Raw genomic sequence first — 23379 nt, 5'->3', positions numbered from 1 at the left:
GGAGAGAGCTCTCTCTCTCTTGCAGCTCCAGCCTGGCTTATGAAAGGTTATGGCTCCTGAGAGCACAGCCTTGCCTTGCCGAGCTAAGTCTGACTGGAGGAGAGATCACCTCCACTCTGGAGCTGCAGGAAAGAACATTCCCTCCAGCCATCCAGTCAGCCAATGAATATTTAAAAGCAGAGCAGGAGGCAGGGAGAGAGAGAGGGAGAGAGAGAAAGGGAGAGAGAGAGAGGGAGAGATGATGTGGGGAGACTGTATATAGAACACTATATGTCCAGGCCTCTTGCCATTGTGCTAAAGCTGTAGTATTACACTGTATGTCCAACATACAAGCATTTGTATGCACTTTCTGTGTAACACAGCCTGTGCATTTGGTTGTGGGGAGCGAGGGCGTAGAGGCTGGCTTATTATTTATGGGAGCAGCCGTGAGTGCACAGGCCTGAGCCGGCTGGGTTGCTGGGGGTGACGAGGAGCGTTTGTGACGCGAGCTCAGCGGCCGCTGTGACAGTAGCTCGGCCTGGCGCATCGCTGCCTCTCTCTCCCTCCCTCTCTCCCTCCCTCACTCCCTCTTTCCCTCGCTCTGGCTCTGAGGTTGGGGCACATCTGCCAGAGCCGCTGTGTAGGTGTACAGTTGGTCCTGCCAAGCGTGGTGGAGTCATGGTGAGCCAAGCCGAGTGGAGTGACTCGTCTGCCTTCTCATGGCGATGTGGCAAGATGCGGTACGGCACGGTATGGCAGAGTGTCTCCATCACTGCCACCCATTCATGTGCACATGCAGGGAGGAAGTCACGAGGGCAGTCTGCTCATGCGAAGCTGCCTGCGGTGGAATCTTACGTAAAGGCAGCACCCCCAACCCCCACCCCCACCCTCGCCACTTCAACCCAGAGGGGGCATGGAGACAGCTCAAGCCAGTCGGATTCCTCCGTTTCACACGGACACTTGAAGCGTACATTGAATCACATCTCGTTCTGGCCTGTGTTTGTAGGAATATATAAATGTGTGTGTGTGTGTGTGTGTGTGTGTGTGTGTATATGTGTGTGTGTGTGTAACATGTGTATATGTGTATGTGAATGACACATTCTCCCTTTTCTTCGCAGACAATTGCATTTTTAGAGAAAGACAAAATAATAGCAAAATGGCCACATTCAAAAACCAATTATTCCACACAACGTAAAAAATCAATATGAAGGCACTAACAAAGAATCAAGCGGAAAAAAGAAGTATAAAAAGGCAAACAGTGTGACAGGATTGGGATGAGCAGTTGTCTGCTTAATACAAACAGCAATCATCCCGTTGAAAGCATGTTGATCTTTTCACAATCAAAGCTGTATTGTTATTCACTGCACAGCATGAGCGGTGCAATTAATCACGTCGCTGTGTTTTACCTGAAGCAAGGTTTTACACGACTCCTCCAGTCCCGACATGAACCCACAGTCTGCTCTTCAATAGGGTCTTTAACATTTAAGCAAAATGGCAGTGAGCACTGCGTTAACATTCTAAAGGGAAAAGAGACGCGCAGCCTCTAACATCTGTTCTCATCAGCACCCAAGAGCTCTCTGGAGAATTCCGTCTGTTTGTTTATTTTATTATTTATTTAATTTTTTTTGTTTTGTTTATTTATTTATTTTTACGAATAGAGCACTGCACTTACTGTCAGTCTCCATGGAGTGTGTTGAACACACACACATACACACACATACATACACACACACACACACACCCTAAGAGAGAAGGAGAAAAGTAGAGAATGGAGGGACTGGAGTTCTGCTCCCTCCTCCTCTTCCTCCTCCTCCTCAACACACTGAAAAGATGATGAATGATGACTCACCTGCATGGTTATTACATTATTTTCCAAGCATCCCTGTTTGGGCAAGAGAGCAAAGCCGAAGATAAAAGGGAACGCAGAGCTGCGGATGTACAGAGAAATAGGGAGGAGAGGATTGAAGAGTATTTTCATTGTTGTATTTCACTGAGGGAGTGAATGAGAGAGAGAGAGAGAGAGAGAGAGAGAGAAGAAAGCAAAGGTTTCTGGCGAGGTATTCCCTGGGGCTCCCTTGCTAAACCAATCATCCAGGAAGAGCCAGAGCCACAGATGTGTCCGTTTTGATTAAGAGCCTTATTACCTGCTTGACCGTGGTGACTTGGAGCAGAGATGGAGTCTGATGCTTCAGGACAGAAGGCACATCAACAAGGTTTGGCCTCTTATCCGTTCCCACTGAGCTCTCAGGATTGGATGTGAACCTCCCACATCTGGGTTCAAATAAGAGGCCAGGCAGTCTAATGTCTGAGCGCTGTGGATGGCCCGGGTGTGGTTGAGGCTGAGGTGCTCCACACAGTGACTTCCAGAGCATTGTAGATGTGCTCACCATGGGCCTAGTCCATGCGGAAAATCACTATCCCTGCTCGCTCAGGCGGCCACTCAGACCTCAATGAGCCACTGACCGGCCTCGGAACCCCTTCAGCACACAGTCACCCTCAGAAAACACCCCCACTGAGAAGATAATACAGTACAAAGCAATGCATGATCAGAGGACTTGATGAGATCTCCTGAGCCCGTTAAGGATATGAACTTCACAGCACAGTGCACACTGTTTACAGTTGTTTGTAGTAACTACATATATTACATGTATTATTATCAAATGTTTTAAAAAGGCTCAGAGAACTTTTGTCTGGGTAAAGTGTTAGGTAGAAATCATGCACATTAGGCATTGCAGAAAATCCCCCTAAACCATGTGCTCACCTTCAGGTGTATACGGCTAATGCCATTAAAAGAGAGCGCATCGATCGAGCTCACAGCACGTTGCGAGAGATGGAGTGGTGTAATAGTGGTGTGCTGCTTATTCGGAGGCTTCAGAGTTGACTGAGCATCTCTCTGAAAAATGCCAGGCTTGACCTTTAGCCAGGGCTCATTCATATCATTTATTTGATAAATTATTCATGACGGATTTAATACTTTATTCTTAAGTATTTGGGTATTCAGAGTGGTGGAGTCGCATAATTGGAATGATTGTATTATACTTGATACTACAGTCATGAGTTTTTCTTTATTTTCTCTCTTTTTCCAGTAATTGATGTACTCGGTGGGAAAGGCTTGGCTTGTAAAACTCATTTAATGACAAACTTATCACACCTAACAGGTTTACGAATTACAATCAATTAGGGTTCTCAGAACAAGGTTGCTCATGCATGCAAAGTACAAATTATGTGAATAAAAGACACAATTTTGATAATGAGTTAAATCCATTCAGGATAGTTTGCCTTTAATAAAGTGACTTTTGTGTCACATAACCCTTCTATTTTTCAGGGTATTTTGAATTCTCTTCACTCTTAAAATGAATGTGTTGAAAACAACGCAACTTTCGTTGTTTTAACACATCTCTGTGTCCAGATAGGGACCACACAAGTTTGTGTTGTTTCATTTTTACATTTGTTGGACAAAATGTGTTGAAAATAGCACAACTTGCATTGAATCAACACAACTTGCGTTGTCTTTTTAACACATCTCTGTGTCCAGATAGGGACCACACAACTTGCGTTGTCTTTTCAACACATCTCTGTGTCCAGATAGGGACACTGCATTCGTTTTAAGAGTGTTTCTTCTTTACTCCTTTTCTTTCCATCATCCCCCTTCCTCCATTTCTCTCTCTCTCTCCCTACTTGTCACTCTTTTCTCCCACTCCCTCCTCACCATCCACCCTCTTCACCTCACTGGTTGTCTGGTTATCCTTCTCTTTGTCTGTTTCTCTATTCATATCTTCTCTTTCTTTCTTTCTTTCTCTTTCTCTCTACATATATATGTATGTATATCATCTTTGTATATTTCTGTAACTGTCTCACTGCTGCTCACTTTGTCTCTCTATTATTTTCCAGGGTTTGCTATTCATATCTGAACTCCTTTCTTTCTTTCTTTCTTTCTTTCTTTCTTTCTTTCTTTCTTTCTTTCTTTCTTTCTCTCTCTCTCTACATATATATATATATATATATATATATATAAATATGTATGTATATAATCTTTGTATATTTCTGTAACTGTCTCACTGCTGCTCTCTCTATCTCTGTATCTATATCTCTGTCTCTGTGTGTTCCATCCCTCAGGCTGAGCAACACTAAGAAGCAGGCGGTACACACGGTCATGGGCATCTGGATGGTCTCCTTCATCCTGTCCACGCTGCCGGCCGTGGGCTGGCACGACACCACCGAGCGCTTCTACACGCACGACTGCCGCTTCATTGTCACGGAGATCGGCCTGGGCTTCGGCGTGTGCTTCCTGCTGCTGATCGGTGGCAGCGTGGTCATGGGCGTGGTCTGCATCGGCATCGCCCTCTTCCAGACCTTCTCGCTGCAGGCGGGCCACTGCGCCGACAAGAACAAGTTCAACGTGCCCACCATCGTGGTGGAGGATGCGCAGGGCAAGCGACGGTCGTCCATCGACGGCTCGGAGCCCGTCAAGACCTCGCTGCAGATCACCTACCTGATCAGCGGCATCGTCTTCATCTACGACTTCCTCACCGGCTTCCCCATACTGGTAAAGAGCTCTCTGGGCTTTTCTTTGTCTTGTCTTGTCTGACCGGGCGTAGAGGCTACCTACTTTTTGTTTCAGTCTCTCAGCAGTCCTAACCACCTTTGGTCAGTAGTTTAGTAGGTGGTGGTGGATAGTAATGGATTGGTTGCTGGTGACCTAGAATTTGCCTGAAGCATGGAGCTTTCAGTGCTAATTGTTTCCCTCTTCTTATTAAATGCACAATAGACTGGTAAATAAACATGTGCGCACACACCCACTCACACACTCACACACACATACACATACACACATACACACTCTCACACACACACACACACACACACACACACACACAGACAAGTGCACAAGTGCACTTTGCCAACTCTCAAGTATATACAGCAGAAGTCTATGTAGTCTACAGCATGCAGTTCCACAAAACATGACTAAGACTCACACCTCCGTTTGGAGTGGATTAGTGAGAGCCACTCACTCAGAGTTGGGTGTACTCCAGCTGTGCCCACTGAGCATGTGCGGAGCAGCAGCCACGGCCAGTTGTGGGTGGGGGGCACAGCGGGGGTAGAGAGAGAGAGAGAGAGAGAGAGAGAGAGAGAGAGAGAGAGAGAGAGAGAGAGAGAGAGAGGATCGTCCTTAAATGTTAATGCTGCGTTGGATGTTTGTCCTCAGCCAGCCGCCGGTGCTGGAAGTTCCTCTGACATCAGCGGCGTGGCGTGGGTGGGGGCCACAGACAGGCTTTTGAGTCAGCATGGGGGATGGGGGCGCAGAGAGGAGAGGGAGATCACATGCTGCACCACAAATATACTCCCTCTTTCTTTCTCTCTCTCTCTCTGTCTCTGGGGAGGAGGGCTGGATGTGGGGAACCACTGAGTCGAGCATAATGGGGTAGAAAAGAGAGAATGCACATCATCATTCTTAATTAGAACTAATGTTACCCAAAGAGAGCAGGAATGCTTTTGCCACTGTATTATTTACATCCAGCTTTGCACTTAACCTCAGCCAGGGATGGAAGTAGGTCACAGGCTGTGTTTTAATACATGTGTATGCATTTGTGTGTGTGTATTCTTTTGTGATCTGTGTGTGTGTGTGTGTGTGTTTGTGTGCTGATGCTTTGTTTGGATTACCAACAGGTAACTTACCAACTTACCAACAAGATTTTGGTGTGTCTCCTATGTGTGTGTGGTCATGTTTGTTTGTGTCCTGCTGTGCACAGCTATAGCAGCCAGCCTGATCCTGTGCCCTTACAGGACTCGTTCAAAAGGCACAGAGACAAACCAATATGAAAACCCTCCACTGCAAATCTTGGCACTCCAGGTTGCCCATTTATACAAATGAAGAGTCATTTGCTACAAGAGCCAATGCTCATAGCAAATTCCTTCCATGTGTTTGGTAATCTGGTAAATAATGCCTACTGTTGTACAGAGACTGGGTTTGGACATGAGAGTGTCAAGATGTTCTCTCAAGGAGAGGCCAGGATAAGATGCCTTTAGGCTGTACTTAAAAATACATGCTCCCTCTATCCCTTGCTTGAATTTTAATATGGTTCTTTGTGATCACTACGCTGATGTCATGTTCAGCCACCAACACAAAAAAGAGCTGCAGTTCTGTAAAGAGGGCCCAGACGTTTTGGCAAAACATCAGAACAGATTGCACAACATCAGGCTCCATAAGTAAAATGAGTATGCAAGGTGTCACATAAGACACATAGGCTTGTGGATCTGGGTTTTCGCTTTCTGGGGCTCGAGCTGAAATGAAAATAAGCCTTGAAAACACATTCTTTTTTTGAGTGTCTGGTGTTGGAATGTAACAGACTTTCTGAAAGACATTTGGAGCAGGCACTGATACCAGGTCAGTGAATGTCATTGGTTGTCAGTTAGATGCTCATTCTGGTTAAAGTGGTCAAGCTGGATGTTAAGTGATGAGGTGGAGAGGCCATGGGGTGCGCTTCATCACTCCATGTCCTGATGACCGTAAGATCTCTGACTGGTGCTCAGAGTTCAGTCAGTTGGCTTCCCAGTGAGAGGACAGACGTTCTGAGTTCGCTCTCTCAACCCCTCCTGCATTACAGTGAACTGCTAATGCACTCTTTCAACGAATCTCCCCGACAGCCCACCGTGTGTGTAATGCCAATAGCGCTCGAATGTCTCTCTCTCTCACTCTCTCTCTCTCTCTCTCTCTCTCTCTCTCTTTCTCTCTCTTTCGGTGAGGTGCCACAAGAGACCTCTCCACGCTGTGTCAGCCGTCACCAGTCACCCAGAGACCCCTGAGGAGCTCTCTCTCTCCTCTCGCGGCCCGGCCTACCCAACCGCCCGCCCGCCCGCCCGCCCGCCCGCCCGACACGCTCCTCTCACAGCTGAGGCTCCTGGGTGGCTCCCCTCCCTAATTGTCTTTCGGCTGCCAGGAATCGTGTCAGCACAGACTACTCCGGACAGCTCTCTCTCTCTCTCTTCTCTCTCTCTCTCTCTCTCTCTCTCTCTCTCTCTCTCTCTCTCTCTCTTTCTCTCCTGCTCTCTTTCCTCAGATATACATACGTCTGTAATTATACAGGGGTAGGGGTCCAGAGGGATTTACTGCATTGTCTTGCATCGCTGGTGTTATTGATTTCTTCTAGAGCCCAATGGAAGTGAGGTCAGCGGATATGTAGATAAGGAGCGCTAGAGGAGGCGCGGTGGTCAGCAGCAGTCCATGGACCCTTTCAAGAGAGTTCCATTATCAGCGTCATAGTTGGCCCCACAAGACTTCCTTTTTAACATTCCATATGTTATCTTAATGCAGAGGAAGTAGATTGGGGCCCAAATAGAACGTTCAAGCATTGTTTTTGTTTTTATTGTTGAAAGGGTCCATAGGCATTAGGGGAAACCACATGGATTTTCCTACTTTTGAAGAAAAGGCTCGGGTGCGCTTGGAGCGTGGCTGTCGGCATGCGTCTATCAGGCCATCTGGGGCTCTCTCAGTTGGTGCGTCCGTCTGTATATGCCTGGTCTTTCTTTCGGTCTCTGTCTTTCATTCTCTCCATTTTTGTCTTGCTTTCTTTTTAATCTCATGTTAGGAGAAAATGAATGGTGAGGCAGTAGAGAAAATCCTACGAAAACAAGTAAATTTGGATACATGGTGTATGTATTGTATTGACCTGGGACCATCTGTGTCCTTTTTTTCCTTTTCTGTATATTTCATCTTCCTCCTTTCTTTCTCTCTTTCTTCCCCTTCTGTCTGTTTCATCTCTATTTAGAATGACAATGAGAAATTGATCAGCTAGCTCGTAGAGAAAACAACAGAATTTCACTCCAGCTGTTGTTTTTAGGCACTGGGCTGGCTAATGGTGGTGGCCATAGTAGGGTTGATTTGCCGCCGCAGCCTCTCTCTCTTTCCCACAGTCTCCCAGTATGGCTGCACGCAGTCGAGCCATTTGCCCAGCTTCTGTCTCTGACATTCATACATTTTTTAGCATGGGATCCTGATTCATTATGCAGTCCCAAGGCCAGTACAGAGCCACTCCATCTCCACACACACGGCACACACATACACACACACACACACACACACACATGCACACTCTCCTCTCCCACCATCACCATCTCAGCTGGACAGACAGACTGCCACCTGGAGAGGAAGTCCACAGTGCCACGCCAGCCTTCCTGTTTAGCCTCAGTTAGAGATGATCATTGTTCAAATTGGGTCCAATTCCAACCCTCGCTGTATGACTTGTACGATCAACGCACCACATTAGTAGTAGATAGATAGAACGATGCTAAGGACAGACACTGCTCTTATTGGATCACAGTGGGGCTTACCTTCATCATTATGTATTCCTGCTACTCTTGCCCTCTAAGTCTTTTTATACTCCTCATTTGTGCAGTGCTGGGAGTCTGGGAATTGATTTTCAAGTGCACTGCTGCAATTTTTATGGTTACTCGACCGCGTGTTATTGTTCATATAGAGCTTTCGCAAACCCCCAAAGCCTCCAGCCCTGTCGCCACATTCTGAACAGGTTTCTCACCACAAGTGAAATATTGCTTTTACTATTGTAGGGGGTTATCTTGAACTGCAACTATAGCTACATGTGTAGGGCAAGTATGTTGTTACTTAATCAAAATGACACGCCTCCAGCAGACCGGCAAGTCCCATAAAAAAATAATATTCAGTATGCCAGGCAGTCATTTGTATCTTTTGCAATTCAGCAATATTAAAAGCTCCTGTAATCAACAACGATTGCAGATGACTATATTCCGATGGCAGTGACTAAAATAGATCCCTATAACAGAAAATGCCTGTTCGACTCCTGCTCCCTGTAATCAGAAACAGAAGAATCCAACTGGATTTGAATGCGCTCCTCACTGGCCAAGTGGCCTATATCACCTGTGAGTCCCATATTGAAGGGCTTGGGGGTTGGGCTCCTGTGCTCTGATAAGTCTGAGGTTAATATAGCATACAGAAGCTCTTAACAGCTTTCCAGTTTGACTCCTAAACAGCTCACAAAGTCAAAAGAGTGGAACAACGCAGGGGGATGGCATTGATGAGGGATAGACAGGGAACATAAGAAGAATAGAGAGAGAGAGAGAGAGAGAGAGAGAGAGAGAGAGAGAGAGAGAGTGAGCGTCTGTACATCAATGAATATGCCCAACTGTGGGAAATCAATAACGGAGGCCTCAAACTGTGGCATGACCCATTGATTCGCACCAGTGACTGAATACTCATTTAAAACCCAAACCAATTCCTATGCTGACCTTGAGCCTCAATCAGATCCACATTTGAATAAGTGAATACATGCATGTACACAAACACACACACACACACACACATGCATGCATGCACTGGACAGAGATTTTCACTTTCAAATATCAGTGTATCCTCATGCTGACACACACGCGCACACACACACACACGCACACGCACACACGCACACACTCACACACAACAGTGCCATTACATGTGCATAGCCTAAGCCACTCTCTACAGTGCTTGACAATCGGCTCCATCTTCTCTAAATCACATCATTATGAAAACATAGAGTCCTGTCCCTCTGTTAACCGCTCCTCTGTGCTGTGATGTTAGCACGGCACTGCCCCCTGGCCCCCGGTCTCAAACGGCTCGTAAAACAACCCCAGAGACATCAGAGGGGGGCACAGCCAGTCACCAGACAGGCGAGAGGAGAAGCAGAAGCAGGAGTAGGAACACGGGCACTGACCTCTAGTCTGTGTCTGTGCTGGGGGAGAAGGAGCTATTTAAATGCATTACTGTCTCAGGCCTGGCTTTGCTCACAGGAGGATGTAGACAGAAAGCCAGATTATCAGAGACTGTTTAGAATATGTTCCACTTCAGTGTGTGTGTGTGTGTGTGTGAGAGAGAGAGAGAGAGTGTGTGAGAGAGAGAGAGAGAGAGAGAGAGAGAGAGAGAGAGAGAGAGAGAGAGAAATAAGCAGTAGTCTGAATGAGAGTCAGAAGATATGACATCTATGAAAATTTGGCCAGTCATGCAGTTAAACTTTTTGATAAGTTGTATTTCAGTCAAGTGCCATAATGCTAAATATGAAATGTAATTATCTGGCTAGCACCACAAACAGCAAATAGACTTTAGATATTAAAGACATTTAGACATTAGACTTCTACATCCATCAGGGCAAAAAACACAAATCTGAATGGGATCTCATTGTCCCTCATTTGCATTAAACAATGTGACGGTCATGTAGTATGTGCAGCTACATTCCAAACACACATTACATGGCAATACTGGGAATCCAGTGTATTAAAGTGTGCTTGGGCAGAGTTTGCCACTGAATAGATTGTCAGACATCTTTCTTGATTTATATTCAGACCCTTCTCTAAGTTTGTACTAATGTAGTGAATTTGAGCTTATGAGAGTTTTTGCTCTGATGTAGTCAGATCTTGAGTAGCACCCTCAGCTAGACTGTCGATAAAAACAAATCAAACAGAGAACAGTCCTGTGGTGGCACTCCACTATGCTGCATAAGCAGACTGGCCCAAGGTTGCACTTCTCAGCCTTCTAGTGGGGCCATAGAGAGCTTGGTTGCTCGATCGTTATTAATAACATGTCTCACTGCTGCATTCTGCACTGCGGTGTACATTTCTGCTGAAGGACAATCAATTCTTGAACGCGTTCTCTTCTTTTTGTCAGGCCGTCACTCTGCTTTGGGGTTTTTTTTCTCTCTCTCTCTTTTTCTTTTCTCTTTGTCTCAGTCTCTTCCTCTCACCCCTTTCCACTCGTCTGCCCCCTCTCTCTCTCTCTGTCTCTGTCTCTCACACTTTCTTTTATCTGTCTCTCCTCACCTGAATAAACATCCCTCCTGATTATTGACTTTCCTTCTCTCTTTTTCTTTCCCTCTGGTCCTCTTGCTCACTCTCTCTTTATCTCGCTGTCCCTTTTTATCATGAACTGTCTCTACCTGAATCCACTTCCCTCTGATTGTTAACCTCTCTCTCTCTCTCTCTCTCTCTCTCTCTCTCTCTCACTCTCTCTCTCTGTCTCTCTCTCTTTCAATCTTTCTGTACCTCTCTTTGAAGTTCCGTCACCTGAATCGGCATGTGATTGTTGACACTCACTCTCTTTCTCTCTCTGTCTCTCTCTCCCCCTGGCCTTGTCAGGTGGTGAGCTTTGCGAGTCTGAAGTACGACCGCTCGTACACGTGGATGGTGCTGTGCGTGCTCTGGTGCTCCATCGCCCAGTCCATCCTGCTGCCCATGTTCCTGTGGGCGTGCGACCGCTACCGCGCCGACGTCAAGATGGTGTGGGAGAAGTGCGTGGCCATCATGTCCAACGACGACGTGGACGAAGGTAACGTCCCAATCCCCGGCTTAACCTGCATGGGGAGCACCTAGAGATGGAGAGGGAGGGGAGAGGGGTGGAGAGCGAAGGGTGGCTGTCAGAGTCACAGACTTTGACCTCTAATTGGGTCAGTCCTCCAGAGTCAATTGATGTCAAATCGATAATGGGAAGACGAGCAGAAATGGGCCCAGTGGTAATTTCAGCCATATTTGAATTAGGTAGTGAGCCTTTTTTTTTCCCCTCCCTGGCTTGAAATGTGTCAGACCTAATCTCCCAGGGTGGACCAATGATGATTATGGAAGGCAGAGCGTGAGAGAGACTCATTGGATTTATCATGTGACCTACTTCTCCATCTGGAAAGGTAGTCAGCTAAAAAAAGATTGAATGCTGTCACAGCTGTTTATCATGGGCTCCGGGGACAATACTAAGGAGCTCTATAGAAAGGCGCCACAAATGATCACAAACGATTCTCGTTAGTAGCAGCTGATCACAGTACTCTCTGCATGGCTGGATCTGTAACAATATGGGCTGTACGACACATTTCACATTTTCGCAACACAAGGTATCGTTTAATGTAAAGTGTCTTCCTGTTATGTAATAACTGTCATAATTAAAGTGTTATCTCCTTAAGAGCACTGACCAGTCGTTAAATTATTATTTTCTCTCTCATCGTAAGACCGGCTGTCCCCCTGATCATAAATCTGTCTAAATTTGGCTGAAAGTCAGGCTTTAGTCTGACAGGATAGGGCCAATTAAAACACTATCCAAAACTTAGACATCCTTCCCTCTTGCCAAGTGTGTTGGTATTTGTGCTGTGATGCAGTATGTAGCAGTAATTCTTAGTACATTAAAAAGAACTGTGGGTGATAGTGCTTTTTATGTGTGAGTGTGTGTGTGTGTTTTTGGGGGCTGGGGCGGGGTTAGTGTGTGATAGTGTCGATTTGTGCTGTTAATGTTACCAGTTCTCTACTCTTCTTTGCAGAAGGGTTGCCTTGTATAACCCAGCTGAGTTGTATGTATAAGGGTTGTTTCTTGTTCTCCAAAAGCTACTGACCTGCATGCTAAGCTAATGCCTGTGCTAATCTCATCTCTCATCTTGCAACTGGCCACGCCTGACACAAGATCAGCATTTTACACTGTACTTCAAAGGCTCATGCCTCAAAGTCCACACTAAAACCTGCCCAGTTAAACCCTACGGGTCAACACAGACCCAAACGATAAAAAAAAACGAATGTAAAATTATTTAACATTATTGTTTTGTTTTAGAGGCACGTCTTATTATGCCTCACCATAGGTGCCACCTTTTCTCCAGAGAGGGTAGGTGTTTTCTTTTGATTTTTGATTTGTTTTGTTTTGTTCTGCACTCAGGTGTACAGCATCACCCATGTGCCCATGGCCAGCAGCTAAGATTTTCAGACAGATTTTTTTTTTCCAGAATGAACCTGAAAAATACTGGCCATATACTGACATCAATATTGATTGATTTGTCTTCACCTAAACAAAAGCTTCCCTAACACCAAATTTCAGTTCAGAAATCATCAAAGAAGAGACATGGAAAATAAGAAGATGATCTTGTCTTTTTGATCTATTCCTTTTTTTATCTGTCTGTCTGTCTGTCTGTGTATCTGAGTCCATTTCGTTTTGAATTCTGATATATATGCTTTCTGCATTCGCAGAAAACAGCCAGGATGGAGCCTTTCATCCGGATTTAATTTATGACAGACCGTATGACTATAGCCCGGGGCCCGATATCATGACGATAGACCGTATTGCCATGTACGAATTCTCAACCTTAGAAAGGGGTGTGCCCCAGGGTTATCCATTGAGGGAACAACAGGAAGATAAAATGCAGTACTTGCAGGTATATTTCCATTAATTTTATTTTTATTTCATAAAATTGATATACTTTGCAGTGAACCTTCGTATGGTGAACCTACATATGAAGATTTTCTCAGTTGTGCATGCTGCAGGCCCTCTCCATGAGAGTTGTTACATGATTGTCTTTTCCCTTCAGGAAACTTTTTTTTCCCCGTTTCAGAGGGGAAAAAATCTCTAAAAACTATTACTCACACGCTGTTTGACATATCCAGACATGACGTTAGAGACGTATGAATCAAAACAATAGTCTGGCTGACTAATGTTTGGCAAACAAGACCAACAAAGCCCATGCTCACCTCATCTTCAGACACATACTCCTTATCTCTCTCTGAGCAGAACCACGTGTGACAAAGCTACCTGCTGCTTGCACCAAAGCTTAACTCCCACAGCCTTTCAAGCGCTTCAGAACACCAATTAGAGAGTCATTTCTCGCGTTTGCACTCGCTTTTAAATTTCTACCTAACAAACACCTTTATCTAACTGGCAGTGGTACAGACACTAACGTTTTGAAATCTTGTGTGCGTTACTCTCGGGGGGCTGAACTCACTGTTAGAGCCATGCATGCTCCACTGGGCTACAGGAACCTTACCTGACAACATTTTTTTTTTCTTTCTTCTCCAAGACGTACATTTAGAAAGTGCCTCTGCAAGCTGTTCGTGTGACTAAGTAAGAAACTGTTTCAGCAGCCTAGCTTAGGACAAGGCACTGGAACAGAAAACCCATCATCCGTAGAAACCCAAGTCTCATTGTGGCCCCCTCACATGAAAGCCAGTTAGCAGTAGAGCTGTAAAATGCTCCTCTTTCACCTTGAGATCCCAGCAGTCGTCTCTGAGCATACAGTCTTCGAGCACTGGTGGCCCGTCTAACCTCATTTGCCACACGTTAAACCGTGTTTGTCCTGACACTAATTTGTCAGGATTCTTCTAAAATAGATTTGCCGGACGGACGGCGGCTGGACACACACAGTGCTCGACGGCTGGACGCTGAGAGCGTGGCCGGAAAATAGAGAACCCAATTCCTAAGACAATCCCACCCCACCCCCTCTCCCTCCTCCCTTCCTCTTCAGCTCTCTTTTCCACATCCAGACATCCATCACAGTGCCATCTCTGTGCCTTTTCATTGCAAAATGTGACCCAAATTGAGCACTTGCCAGTTGTTTGTAATCGCCAGACGACAACAGCTCCCCTTCCCTTGGGGCTGAACAGTCGAGTGCCGCTGCAATGACATTCTGCAATAAAATGCTGATGCACTGATCCGCTACAAAACCATCCAACTGTATGCCCACCTCATCCTCCTGCATTGCGTAGAGTTGAGTAATGCCCGAATGCCACCTCTCATGCCCGACCCACCGCAGCAGATATACAGAACGGCACGTCAGGGCCAGCCTCCAGCCACTCACTAAATCACGCGTTGTTTTGTCAAATTGGGCCCTGGTCTCCCAAGATGAATTCCTCACACTCTCAAAATGTAGTCGTGTGGCCATGGACTGTAGTTTGATATTTCAGGGCCCCGGCTTATTTTGGAGATGGGAAGGGATCCTGCTTGTGCATTACTAGCAGAAGCAGAGCCTCTACTAATTCTAGTAGTCCCACTGCTCGTGCATTACCCCTAAAGCTGATTCATACCATCAGTTTTTTGCCACATAAAAATGCACCCTCCACATGGGTCCGGGAGTTATGCCATTTCCCGCGATCGGCCTGTTTAAAGTCCTGCTGGCTTTGATCCAGCATTTGATCTCTGCATCCTGGTGAGGCGTTGCTATTGTACCTCATCACTCCTGCTCCTCCCCTTCTCTCCCCCTCCCCTTTCTCTCTCATCCAATGCTAATGCTCTGCCTCCCCCTGCTGGTCAAAGCGCACACTCACACTCCAGGCCTCTGTATAGTCTGCTGCCCCCCCCCCCCCCCCCCCCAACCATGCACTGAGAAAAGATTGCTGCACAATGGGGCGCTCTGGTGCTGTGGGCCTTGTGATGTATGCTTTGGGATGCTAGCTGTATGAGACAGTGGATTGATAACTAAAACAAAACTGACATTACGTCTTTCCTGCTTAGTTCTCAGAACAATGTGGAATGTGAGTATGAACTTGTGGATGTGTCTTAAGTTCTGATAGTGCCCCAAATAAAAAAATTTAAAAAACTTTTCTTAGTTTTGGTTTTGTGAGTTGTGTAATGGATTGTTCTCATTGAAAAAGTGATGACAATGTAATTAACCATTAACATTAGTTAAACAGAACACAATGATAAACATGTTTGTCAAATACACACAGAAGAGCACAGACAGTTAAACACGTCAAAGGGTAAAAGTGATCAGTTGGGTAAAGCTTTCCCTTTGTATGTCATTAATGAACCCACTGTAATTTCCATAGCCTTACAAATTCTCCCCAGAAGCCTGTATGTCTTTGTGAGACAGTGTTGTCATTCTTTGCTTTAACATGTCTCCCATGCGTTCTGAGTGAATGCTGATAAGACGTTCCTTTCTTTTTTTGCGGCAGGTGCCCCCTACAAGAAGATACTCCCACGACGAAACCGACATGTGGACCAGCGGCCAGATCCCCTCCTACCTGCACCGTTGGGGCTCCACAGAGGACATCATTGGGATCCAGCAGTACAGCTCGTCGCGCCACCACGACCGCCGGAGGGGCAGCCTGGTCTCCTACCATGAGGAGGGCGGCCCCTACCGCAAGCGCCGGCGCTCCGAGGACAGCGGCTACGCGCTCCGCGGCCTGCCAAGGGTGGCCGTGCTGTCCAGCGGTGGCGGCGGCGGCGGCGCTGCCGTCGCGGGCATGTGCGGCGACCGGCACCACGAGGCTGACTTCCTCAAGTGCTTCGGGCGCGACGAGGTCATCAGCTTCATCGACGAGACGCCGCTGGCCAGCCCCATGAAGAGCCCGCACCGCCGCGCCTCGGCCGTCTCGCTGCTGCCGCAGGCGTTCGAGGTGCTGGCGCCGCACGGGAGTGGCGGTGGGGCCGGTCAGCACGCCGTTGTCCTCTACCCGCACTTCCCCCTCACCAACTTTGAGCGCGAGCCGCAAGCGCTGCGCCGCCTCTCGGACCACGGCAGGGGCTGCGCTCTCACCGAGCTGCCCCAGGACCACGCCGGACGAGGCACCGGAGGGGGAGGGGGAGGGGGCGGTGGTAGCCGCCGGGGCAGCAGAATGGAGAGCTCCGTCAGCGGCACCTCAAGCGGCGCAGGGAACGGAAGCGCCGGATGCTCGGGCGGCACGGGGACCTGCGGCTCGGGGAAGGGCTGCTCCTCGAGAGACACAACAAAGTGCGTGGCCAGCCAGGACGCGGGCCCTCACGGACACGAGCAGCCGCCCGCCTCCCCCAGCCAGAGGCACAGGACCGGCCCTGGAGAGGGCAGCGGGGGCAGTGGGGGCGGCTGGGAGGCCGAGCAGAAACTCCTCATGAAAATGGAGAGCAAAGGAAGCACAAATAGTTTTATAAGCTCTCCCTCGGCCTCCTCGTCGGGATACGTCACCTTCCACTCCGACTCGGTCGGCTCCGCCACTTAAGCGCCCGTGTCAAGCTTTTCACTGTTGCTGTTCTTATTACTTTGACTATTATTGCTTTGATTAATACCTGCTGTTCTGATTCAAGTGGAATGTTTTTGTATTACGAGCACAGTGGAGAGACGATAGGGCAAAGAGGACAAACAGAGTTTACAGAGTTTCACCTGTGTCACAGAATCAGCAGGCTACACTCCGGGGTCTCTGAAACATCAGTCAGGTCCAAAAAGGAGTCAAGCAGTGCTGACCTTAGTGCTTTGTGTGTGTCATTTAGACATTTACTTTCATTCTTTTAAAGAGGACGCTCAGTATAAAGATGGAATAGAGGTTTATGGAGAAGATTCTGGGCAGTCAACTATTCATTGACTTTTTCTTTTTTCTCTCTCAGTTTACACGTCATGTTTACTGGGCCACGGTTCCTCTCTCTTGGCTGTTTGTCTATTTTGGACAGGGAGATCTTGCTTCATGGCAGTGCGGTGTTATTATTTTGATAATTGAATAAATGAAATGTGTTTTCTCACATAGTGCTTCAGTTTTAAAGTGTTCAAAATGTTTCTTCTTCTTTCTGCAAAGTGTTGCAGAAAACAACTGCCCATAATTGTTTAAGGTTCCAGATTGCCCTTGTTGACTTCTTTCTCATCCCTTATATGTTGGGTCATACTGTCAAATGAAAAGTGTAAATGTGTTGTAATTATTTAATACTAAATTATTTCCCTCTTGTACTGATGTTTAAAGTAGACCTTGCTGGTACTGGATTGTCGATAAGGACTTTCAGATTGCACATACATAACTTCACTATGATTTGGCCTTTGATGTTCAGAGGAGAAGGAAAAAGTCAGAAGCACCCACAGAGTCTACTGTGTGTCTGAAACTAGGGGCAACTTAATTGGACTTAATTGACTATGAAGAGGACAAGGTATATTATTAATATAATAATTTTCCTACAGTAAATGTTTTTATTATTGAGACTTGCCCAGATATTTCAGGTCACAATCAAATGGCTTTCTGCTATATTAAAATATCTTGTATGTAAGAGTCAAAGATGTGCATTTTCATCTGATGGCATTGTGTATTGCTATTCTGATTCCTTTATTCAGGATGTTAGGATTCCCTGATGTCCATTTTAAATACTGTTAATTAAGAGTTGGGAGTTCAGACTCCTAGCTGAGCATTAGCTGCCAGCATGCACGGGTGTGCATATAGGCTACACTTTGCCAAATACTGTTGTGAAACTCGCCAATGGTGCTCCATGCAAGTGCAGCTGAGTTGAGCTGATCTTTCGGCCATTGAAGATTTGCTTTTGGATTCCACAATCTGCCAGGCATCTGCCATGTTGACTAGCCAGTGCGCCAGCGAGTGACTAGCCAGCGAGTCTTCTCATTCTGATTCTGTAACAATGACCAAATCTTTTCAAACATTTAGGACTATACCGGGCAATATTATAGCCAATGCAACATTTTGCCAAGATTTAGATAATAAGTCAAGTAATCTACCAGAATAATGGGTATTATCGTTAAATGAATGTATTTACAATGATATTCTGTTTGGGCTAGACAATGATTCACCAAGACGAAATAAGGAAGAGCTACAAAATCAATATTGCCTGCAACTTGAAAAGTACCCAGAATGATTTTTAGTAGCCTTATGTTGTTTGTGGAGATACTTCTTCTTTATTCTTGACATTGTTCAAATAATGATACAATTATGTAACACGGTCAGATTTTGTTAAGCACTTTGACATGTTAAATGAAACATTTGGCCATATCGTTTTTTCCCAGCGGAGGTCTGAGATTTTGTGAGATCTGTGCGTTCTAGTTTACATTTTTCCGTGCACCACACTTTGATTACATAATGCACATCTATAAACACTTCTATTTTTAAAAAAAAAAATCAATACGTTTAACGTTATTTATGATTTGAAAAATAGAACTCGTTTCGTTTGTTTTGTTAAAAAAATATCAGAGCGTAATTTTGTAACATATCCTCGGTTCTAAATACTTTGTCAAACTAATGGACGATGTTTGATGTTATGTTGCTGATATTATGACTTTGCTTGAAGTAATTACATTTACATGAAGAGAAACACGACTTTTGTTGAATTGTTTGAAGTGTTTGCGTTTGTCAATGGAAACCCTGGCGTTCTGCCTAATTCTGAGAGAAGTGTTCATCAAGAAAATGTGTAGGCTACATCAACCGTTTATGAAAACACTCGCTTCTCATTTTTAACGATGCTAACACTTTTTGAAATACTGCCTAAAAAATATGTAAGGTTAGAAAAATAAAATAAATCTTTCAAGACATCTTGACTCTTTATTGCCCTTATTTAACAATATGTTTTCTACCATATCGCAGAAAAAAGAGAGAATTGTCTCTCATAACGTTGGTGTGGCGTTTTTGACGCACACAAAAGACGGTTTAGGGTGCCTTCTTTATCGTCGTGATCATGATGGTCACCCTGCACACCTGTTGGACAGAACCAATAAAACCTGTAAGTGCAGTCTAAGAAGCTAAATGGCACTTACTGACTGGCTTGGTCCATTGTTCTGAACTCATAAGACGAGTACCGACGAACACTGGCACATTTTTGCAGCGAGGCAAGTCTGGCTTTAAGAGCGCTCCACTGGACACAGTCTAATGCAAATTTGATACTCTTCTCCTTTTCTTGTCTTTTCAACTCTGCTGCGCTGCTATTGTGGCTCCCCCTTAGATGGATACTTAAACAACGCTAAGAGTTAATAGGAATTGGTTGAACGTTTCAGTGAGTGCGTACTTGGCAGCGTGGTATTCAATGCATTTACAAACTACAAGTTGGGGAAGACAGCCTACAACAAAAGTATGCACCATTTATAATGCAAGTTACTGTCACTGAGAACGAGGTTACTTTGACGATTCCATTTAACAGCGTCAATAAAGCGATCTGTCCTTCCTTGTACGGCCAAAAGGCGGACCGCTGAATATTCAGGGGGGCTTTGCTCACGAGTCAAAACCCCACGGTTTGTCTCGGAAGTAGAGGAGGGCAAAGGGACGCGTTTAGCACATTAAAAAACTGAAACAGGATCTTCCGAGTTGGCTCGCATAGCTCGAGAGGCACCCTCATCCTTGGCTGGTCCACACTCCCTTTCACCACCCCCAGCGCGCCGCACTCCTGAATGCGCCGTGAAAAGGCAAGGGCGTGTCACCAATTCTCCTCGCCGCAAGGTGCCATCCTCTACTCCCACCAAAAAGCAGCTGATTTTATGACACAAGTAACAATCCTTGAATACTACAACCTGTCTTTTCCAAATTCACTGAAGATAACAGTAAGACATCTAAAGCTGTGTTCAAGTTGCAACAATAATAATAATGAATAGGCTAATTTTTAAGCCATATACTCCAATGTCACCATTTACGATGTTAAAACTATTTCCTGCGTTTTCTGGAAATGACTGTGTACCAATCCATTCAGGCTTACATGTGCACATTTGTCTTAAAACGGTCTTCTTTCGAGTGTAATAAGGCAAAGTCGACGGGCCTCCACAACTGAAGAGAAACTCTCAAGTGATTTTAACACTTGCCTTCAGTCAGGGATTGATTGTAAAGCCCCAAAGGATACATTTTCGAATTTGACCATTAGAATAAGGGAATAAAACGTAAAGGAAAAGTAAAGAAATACTGAGGAAATACTAACTCAAACGTAGTCTATTCCATATTCATGCATTCTGTAGGCCGGGCCTACTCTCTTTGGGGTGGACTAACTCCAGATACGCCAAGGGCAAAATGGTAAAGGTTAGGGAAATTGATGTATTCGTCTCAACGAGGTTTGATGTTCAATGGTGATGACAGAAAAGTTGTAATAGTCAGCATCAGCATTCGGTGAATGTACAGTACCGGTCAAAAGTTTGAGGTCACTTAGACATTTCCATTCCACTCCATTATATACAGAATACCAGCTGAGATCAGTTGCATTTTTTAAAAATAAAATCAAGGCAGCAGTTTTCAGATTACATTATGTGCTTACATAATTGCAAAAGGGTTCTCCAATGTTTTCTCAGTTAGCCTTTTAAAATTATATCAGATTAGTAAACAGAATGTGCCTTTGGAACATTGGATGAATGGTTGCTGATAATGGCCAATGTAGATATTGAATTAAAGATCAGCCATTTCTTTCTACAACAGTCGAGAACCCTTTTGCAATTATGTAAGCACATAATGTAATCTGAAAACTGCTGCCCTGATAAAAAAAAAACAATGCAACTGATCTCAGCTTGTATGGTGTGGAATAGAAATGTCTAAGTGACCCTAGACTTTTACTGGTAGTGTATTTTCTCACAAGCATTCGGCATGCAGGTTTCAGAATGAAAGCTTTTTTTGCGCACGATCGGTCTCCAACCGCTCACTTAACTCCTTTGGACGTATGCTGTAGAATCTCCCACAGAACTGCGTAGGCTAGTGCGTAACCCTAGGAACTACTACTGATAGATTATTTTATTTGACAAAATATTACAACGTGGACACTGTTGTGACAGAAGCACTTACTTCCTTACATATCGTCCCACCGTATCCAACAGAAAACTAGAACGTTTTTGGCTTTTCCTCTCAGCTTCATTGTTGAAATTGCTCATATGCCAGACCTTCGCAAATGCAGTTATAATTAAGTCCTGTGGTCTAATCTATATGGGGCAATAGTGAATAAGTTACTGGATCATGAACTATTCATCAGTCATCACACTCTTGCTACGGAGGTTCAGCGGCCAGTCACTCCAGTCATTTTGGAAAACACAACACTTCAGGGTGGTTGATAGATAGTCTACTGTTCGCAATACTTCTATAACAACATAAAACACAGACTGTGCTTGAGATGGTGGCAATCATGCTGAGGAGCAAGGTGATCAATCACGATTGAGATTCAGAGAGATTCAACATTTCAGTATTTTATTTAAAAAAAATAGAAAGGGCATACAAAAGTACAGTGCGTTGTGTATTATAGAATCTACTTTGTGCAAATTATGTAATTAAATAGTTCTATAGACAATCTATACAATCTAAAATAACCTATCTGTGTATTTAATCAAATACTGTACTAAATGTGTCACCAGGGCCGCCAGTAGGAGTCAGAGGGGGGCATGACGTATTTATCAATATGCTGTCCATCAGTGGGGCTACTGCCTCTGGACAAATAACCAGCAGTGCAGTTTCCCTTGTGTTGTTTCGCAGCAGTCACTCCAACCGGGCAGGCTCCAGGAAAAGTGTCTTTGCCTGGTAACTCTGTCGTTTTCACTGCGTTTCCATGACTTCTGATGGTTGCCGCACCTCTAACACAGCTTGACACGACTATATGATTCGCTCGCAGAGCCATATTTGGCGACAGTCTTTGCGCGCCAAGATCTGCTGACTGGCGATTCCTCGAGTCGCTGTCCGTGGTGCTGAAATCTTCATTGCGCGCATCTGCGCGAAGAAGACGGCTAGAGAGTTGCGCCAGCATGTCGGATCGGTTGCTCCCGCCCATGTCTGCTACCAACAAATACTGATTCACTCCAGCCAGGCAACTACGAAACCCTGCTTGGTACTCGGTAAAGTCGGTGTGCATAGGGGAACCTGCTGAATAAAGATATTTTTTTGTCAATTTAGTCGATTGCATGCACTTTAAGTGTCACTAAGTGCATTTTGTAAAGCAGAAATAAGTGCTCTCTTAAAAGGGAAAGTTTTGGACACACATATAATTTTCTTAAAAAAAATAAACTTACCACTGCGATTTTTCTGCAAATGTCTCAGATGCCGGACCGTAAGTTCCAGTATGTCGGCCTTTTCAAGCTTCCGTTTACGAATCTATAAAGAGAAGCCAAGCCACTGTTAACTTAGTGAAATTGACATCAACAAATAAGACTTTTTCTATTCAGTCAGCATTATACACGTACGTTGTTTGAGTAGCAGGTTTCCAACAAGGTCTTCAACTGATCAAGACATTTGTTGATACGAGCTCTTCGCTTTTTCTCCATCAGTGGCTTGGAAACCTGGAAATACAAATAGGGGGGGAAAAACATTAGGAAATTGCATAGGCCTATAATCGGGTCGTGTAAAAAATAAGATTTAATTTAACATTTAACAATGTGAGCATGCCCACCTTCTTCCCACTGAAGACTTTGGTCTTCTCTGAGTCTGCTGCAGCAACCATGACAAAGGTCAAAATGTTCTGTATGTGAAGACGAATGCGCGCTCTGACTAGTCCTCGTTGAGAGTGGAGGAATGCGGTCTCGCTGGAGTATTTATAGTGAGAGTCACTTTACATTTCAATGCGGGGTGCGTCACACAGAGAACAACGACACTTGTTTTTAATTCTTGATAGAAACTTTTAACCTTAAACATCAAAAGTGAACAGAACAGTTTTCACATTAACACATGTGTATTTGAATGTCAGATGTTTTGTCTCTGGAGTTTGGTGCCTGCAACATTTAACATAAGTCTAAATACACATTTATTTCCCGTTGTCTCTAACATGTTACAGTAATGGACTTCATTTATCAGCCTATCCTTGCATTGTAGCTGCTTCTTTCTACATTTATTTGTGGAAATAGATCAATTGGAGAGAGAAGGCTAAGGCAGGCCACTCGTGTGTTGGATTTAGTGAGATTGTCCGTTGCGAATAAAAATAACTCATTGTGTCGAATACAATCATCAAAACAATTTGTGTCGTAGAAAAGTCTTTGGAATTTGCGACTA

General features: G+C 45.0%; 2 protein-coding genes across 4 annotated transcripts in view; one reads left to right on the top strand and one right to left on the bottom strand.

Annotated features, from left to right (window-relative positions):
• Window positions 1–18983, top strand: part of LOC121713623 (probable G-protein coupled receptor 153) — a 33109-nt gene extending 14126 nt beyond the window's left edge. For 2 of the 3 annotated variants that reach the window (XM_042098329.1, XM_042098328.1), the window contains exons 3-6: window positions 4096–4525; window positions 11116–11305; window positions 12973–13157; window positions 15667–18983. In XM_042098329.1, the coding sequence (XP_041954263.1) occupies window positions 4096–4525; window positions 11116–11305; window positions 12973–13157; window positions 15667–16689 (1828 nt within the window). In that variant the 3' untranslated portion in view covers window positions 16690–18983. Of the gene's footprint in view, window positions 1–4095; window positions 4526–11115; window positions 11306–12278; window positions 12309–12972; window positions 13158–15226; window positions 15247–15666 lie in introns of all 3 variants that reach the window. The other variant, XM_042098330.1, reaches the window with a different exon arrangement.
• A 2768-nt stretch (window positions 18984–21751) lies between these two features.
• On the bottom strand, window positions 21752–22911 carry her3 (hairy-related 3). The gene is made up of 4 exons (XM_042097792.1): window positions 22784–22911; window positions 22578–22673; window positions 22407–22488; window positions 21752–22257 (listed from the first exon to the last, which is right to left on the bottom strand). Exons 1-4 carry the CDS (start codon window positions 22832–22834, stop codon window positions 21752–21754), a joined length of 735 nt encoding a protein of 244 aa, XP_041953726.1. The 5' UTR covers window positions 22835–22911.
• Window positions 22912–23379: the final 468 nt, after the last annotated feature.

Source organism: Alosa sapidissima, chromosome 7, assembly GCF_018492685.1.
Source record: "Alosa sapidissima isolate fAloSap1 chromosome 7, fAloSap1.pri, whole genome shotgun sequence".
NCBI lineage: Eukaryota > Metazoa > Chordata > Actinopteri > Clupeiformes > Clupeidae > Alosa > Alosa sapidissima.
Note: the sequence above shows the minus strand (reverse complement) of the source record. Positions and strands in the feature narration are given on the sequence as shown.

What these genes read in the sequence shown, in the direction of transcription:
- her3 (XM_042097792.1), bottom strand. Translation starts at nt 22,834, where the DNA reads ATGGTTGCTGCAGCAGACTCAGAGAAGACCAAAGTCTTCAGTGGGAAG. An exon ending in AAGTCTTCAGTGGGAAGAAG is followed by an intron (nt 22,674 to 22,783) that starts GTGGGCATGCTC and finishes TTGTATTTCCAG; the next exon opens with GTTTCCAAGCCACTGATGGA. An exon ending in AAACCTGCTACTCAAACAAC is followed by an intron (nt 22,489 to 22,577) that starts GTACGTGTATAA and finishes TTCTCTTTATAG; the next exon opens with ATTCGTAAACGGAAGCTTGA.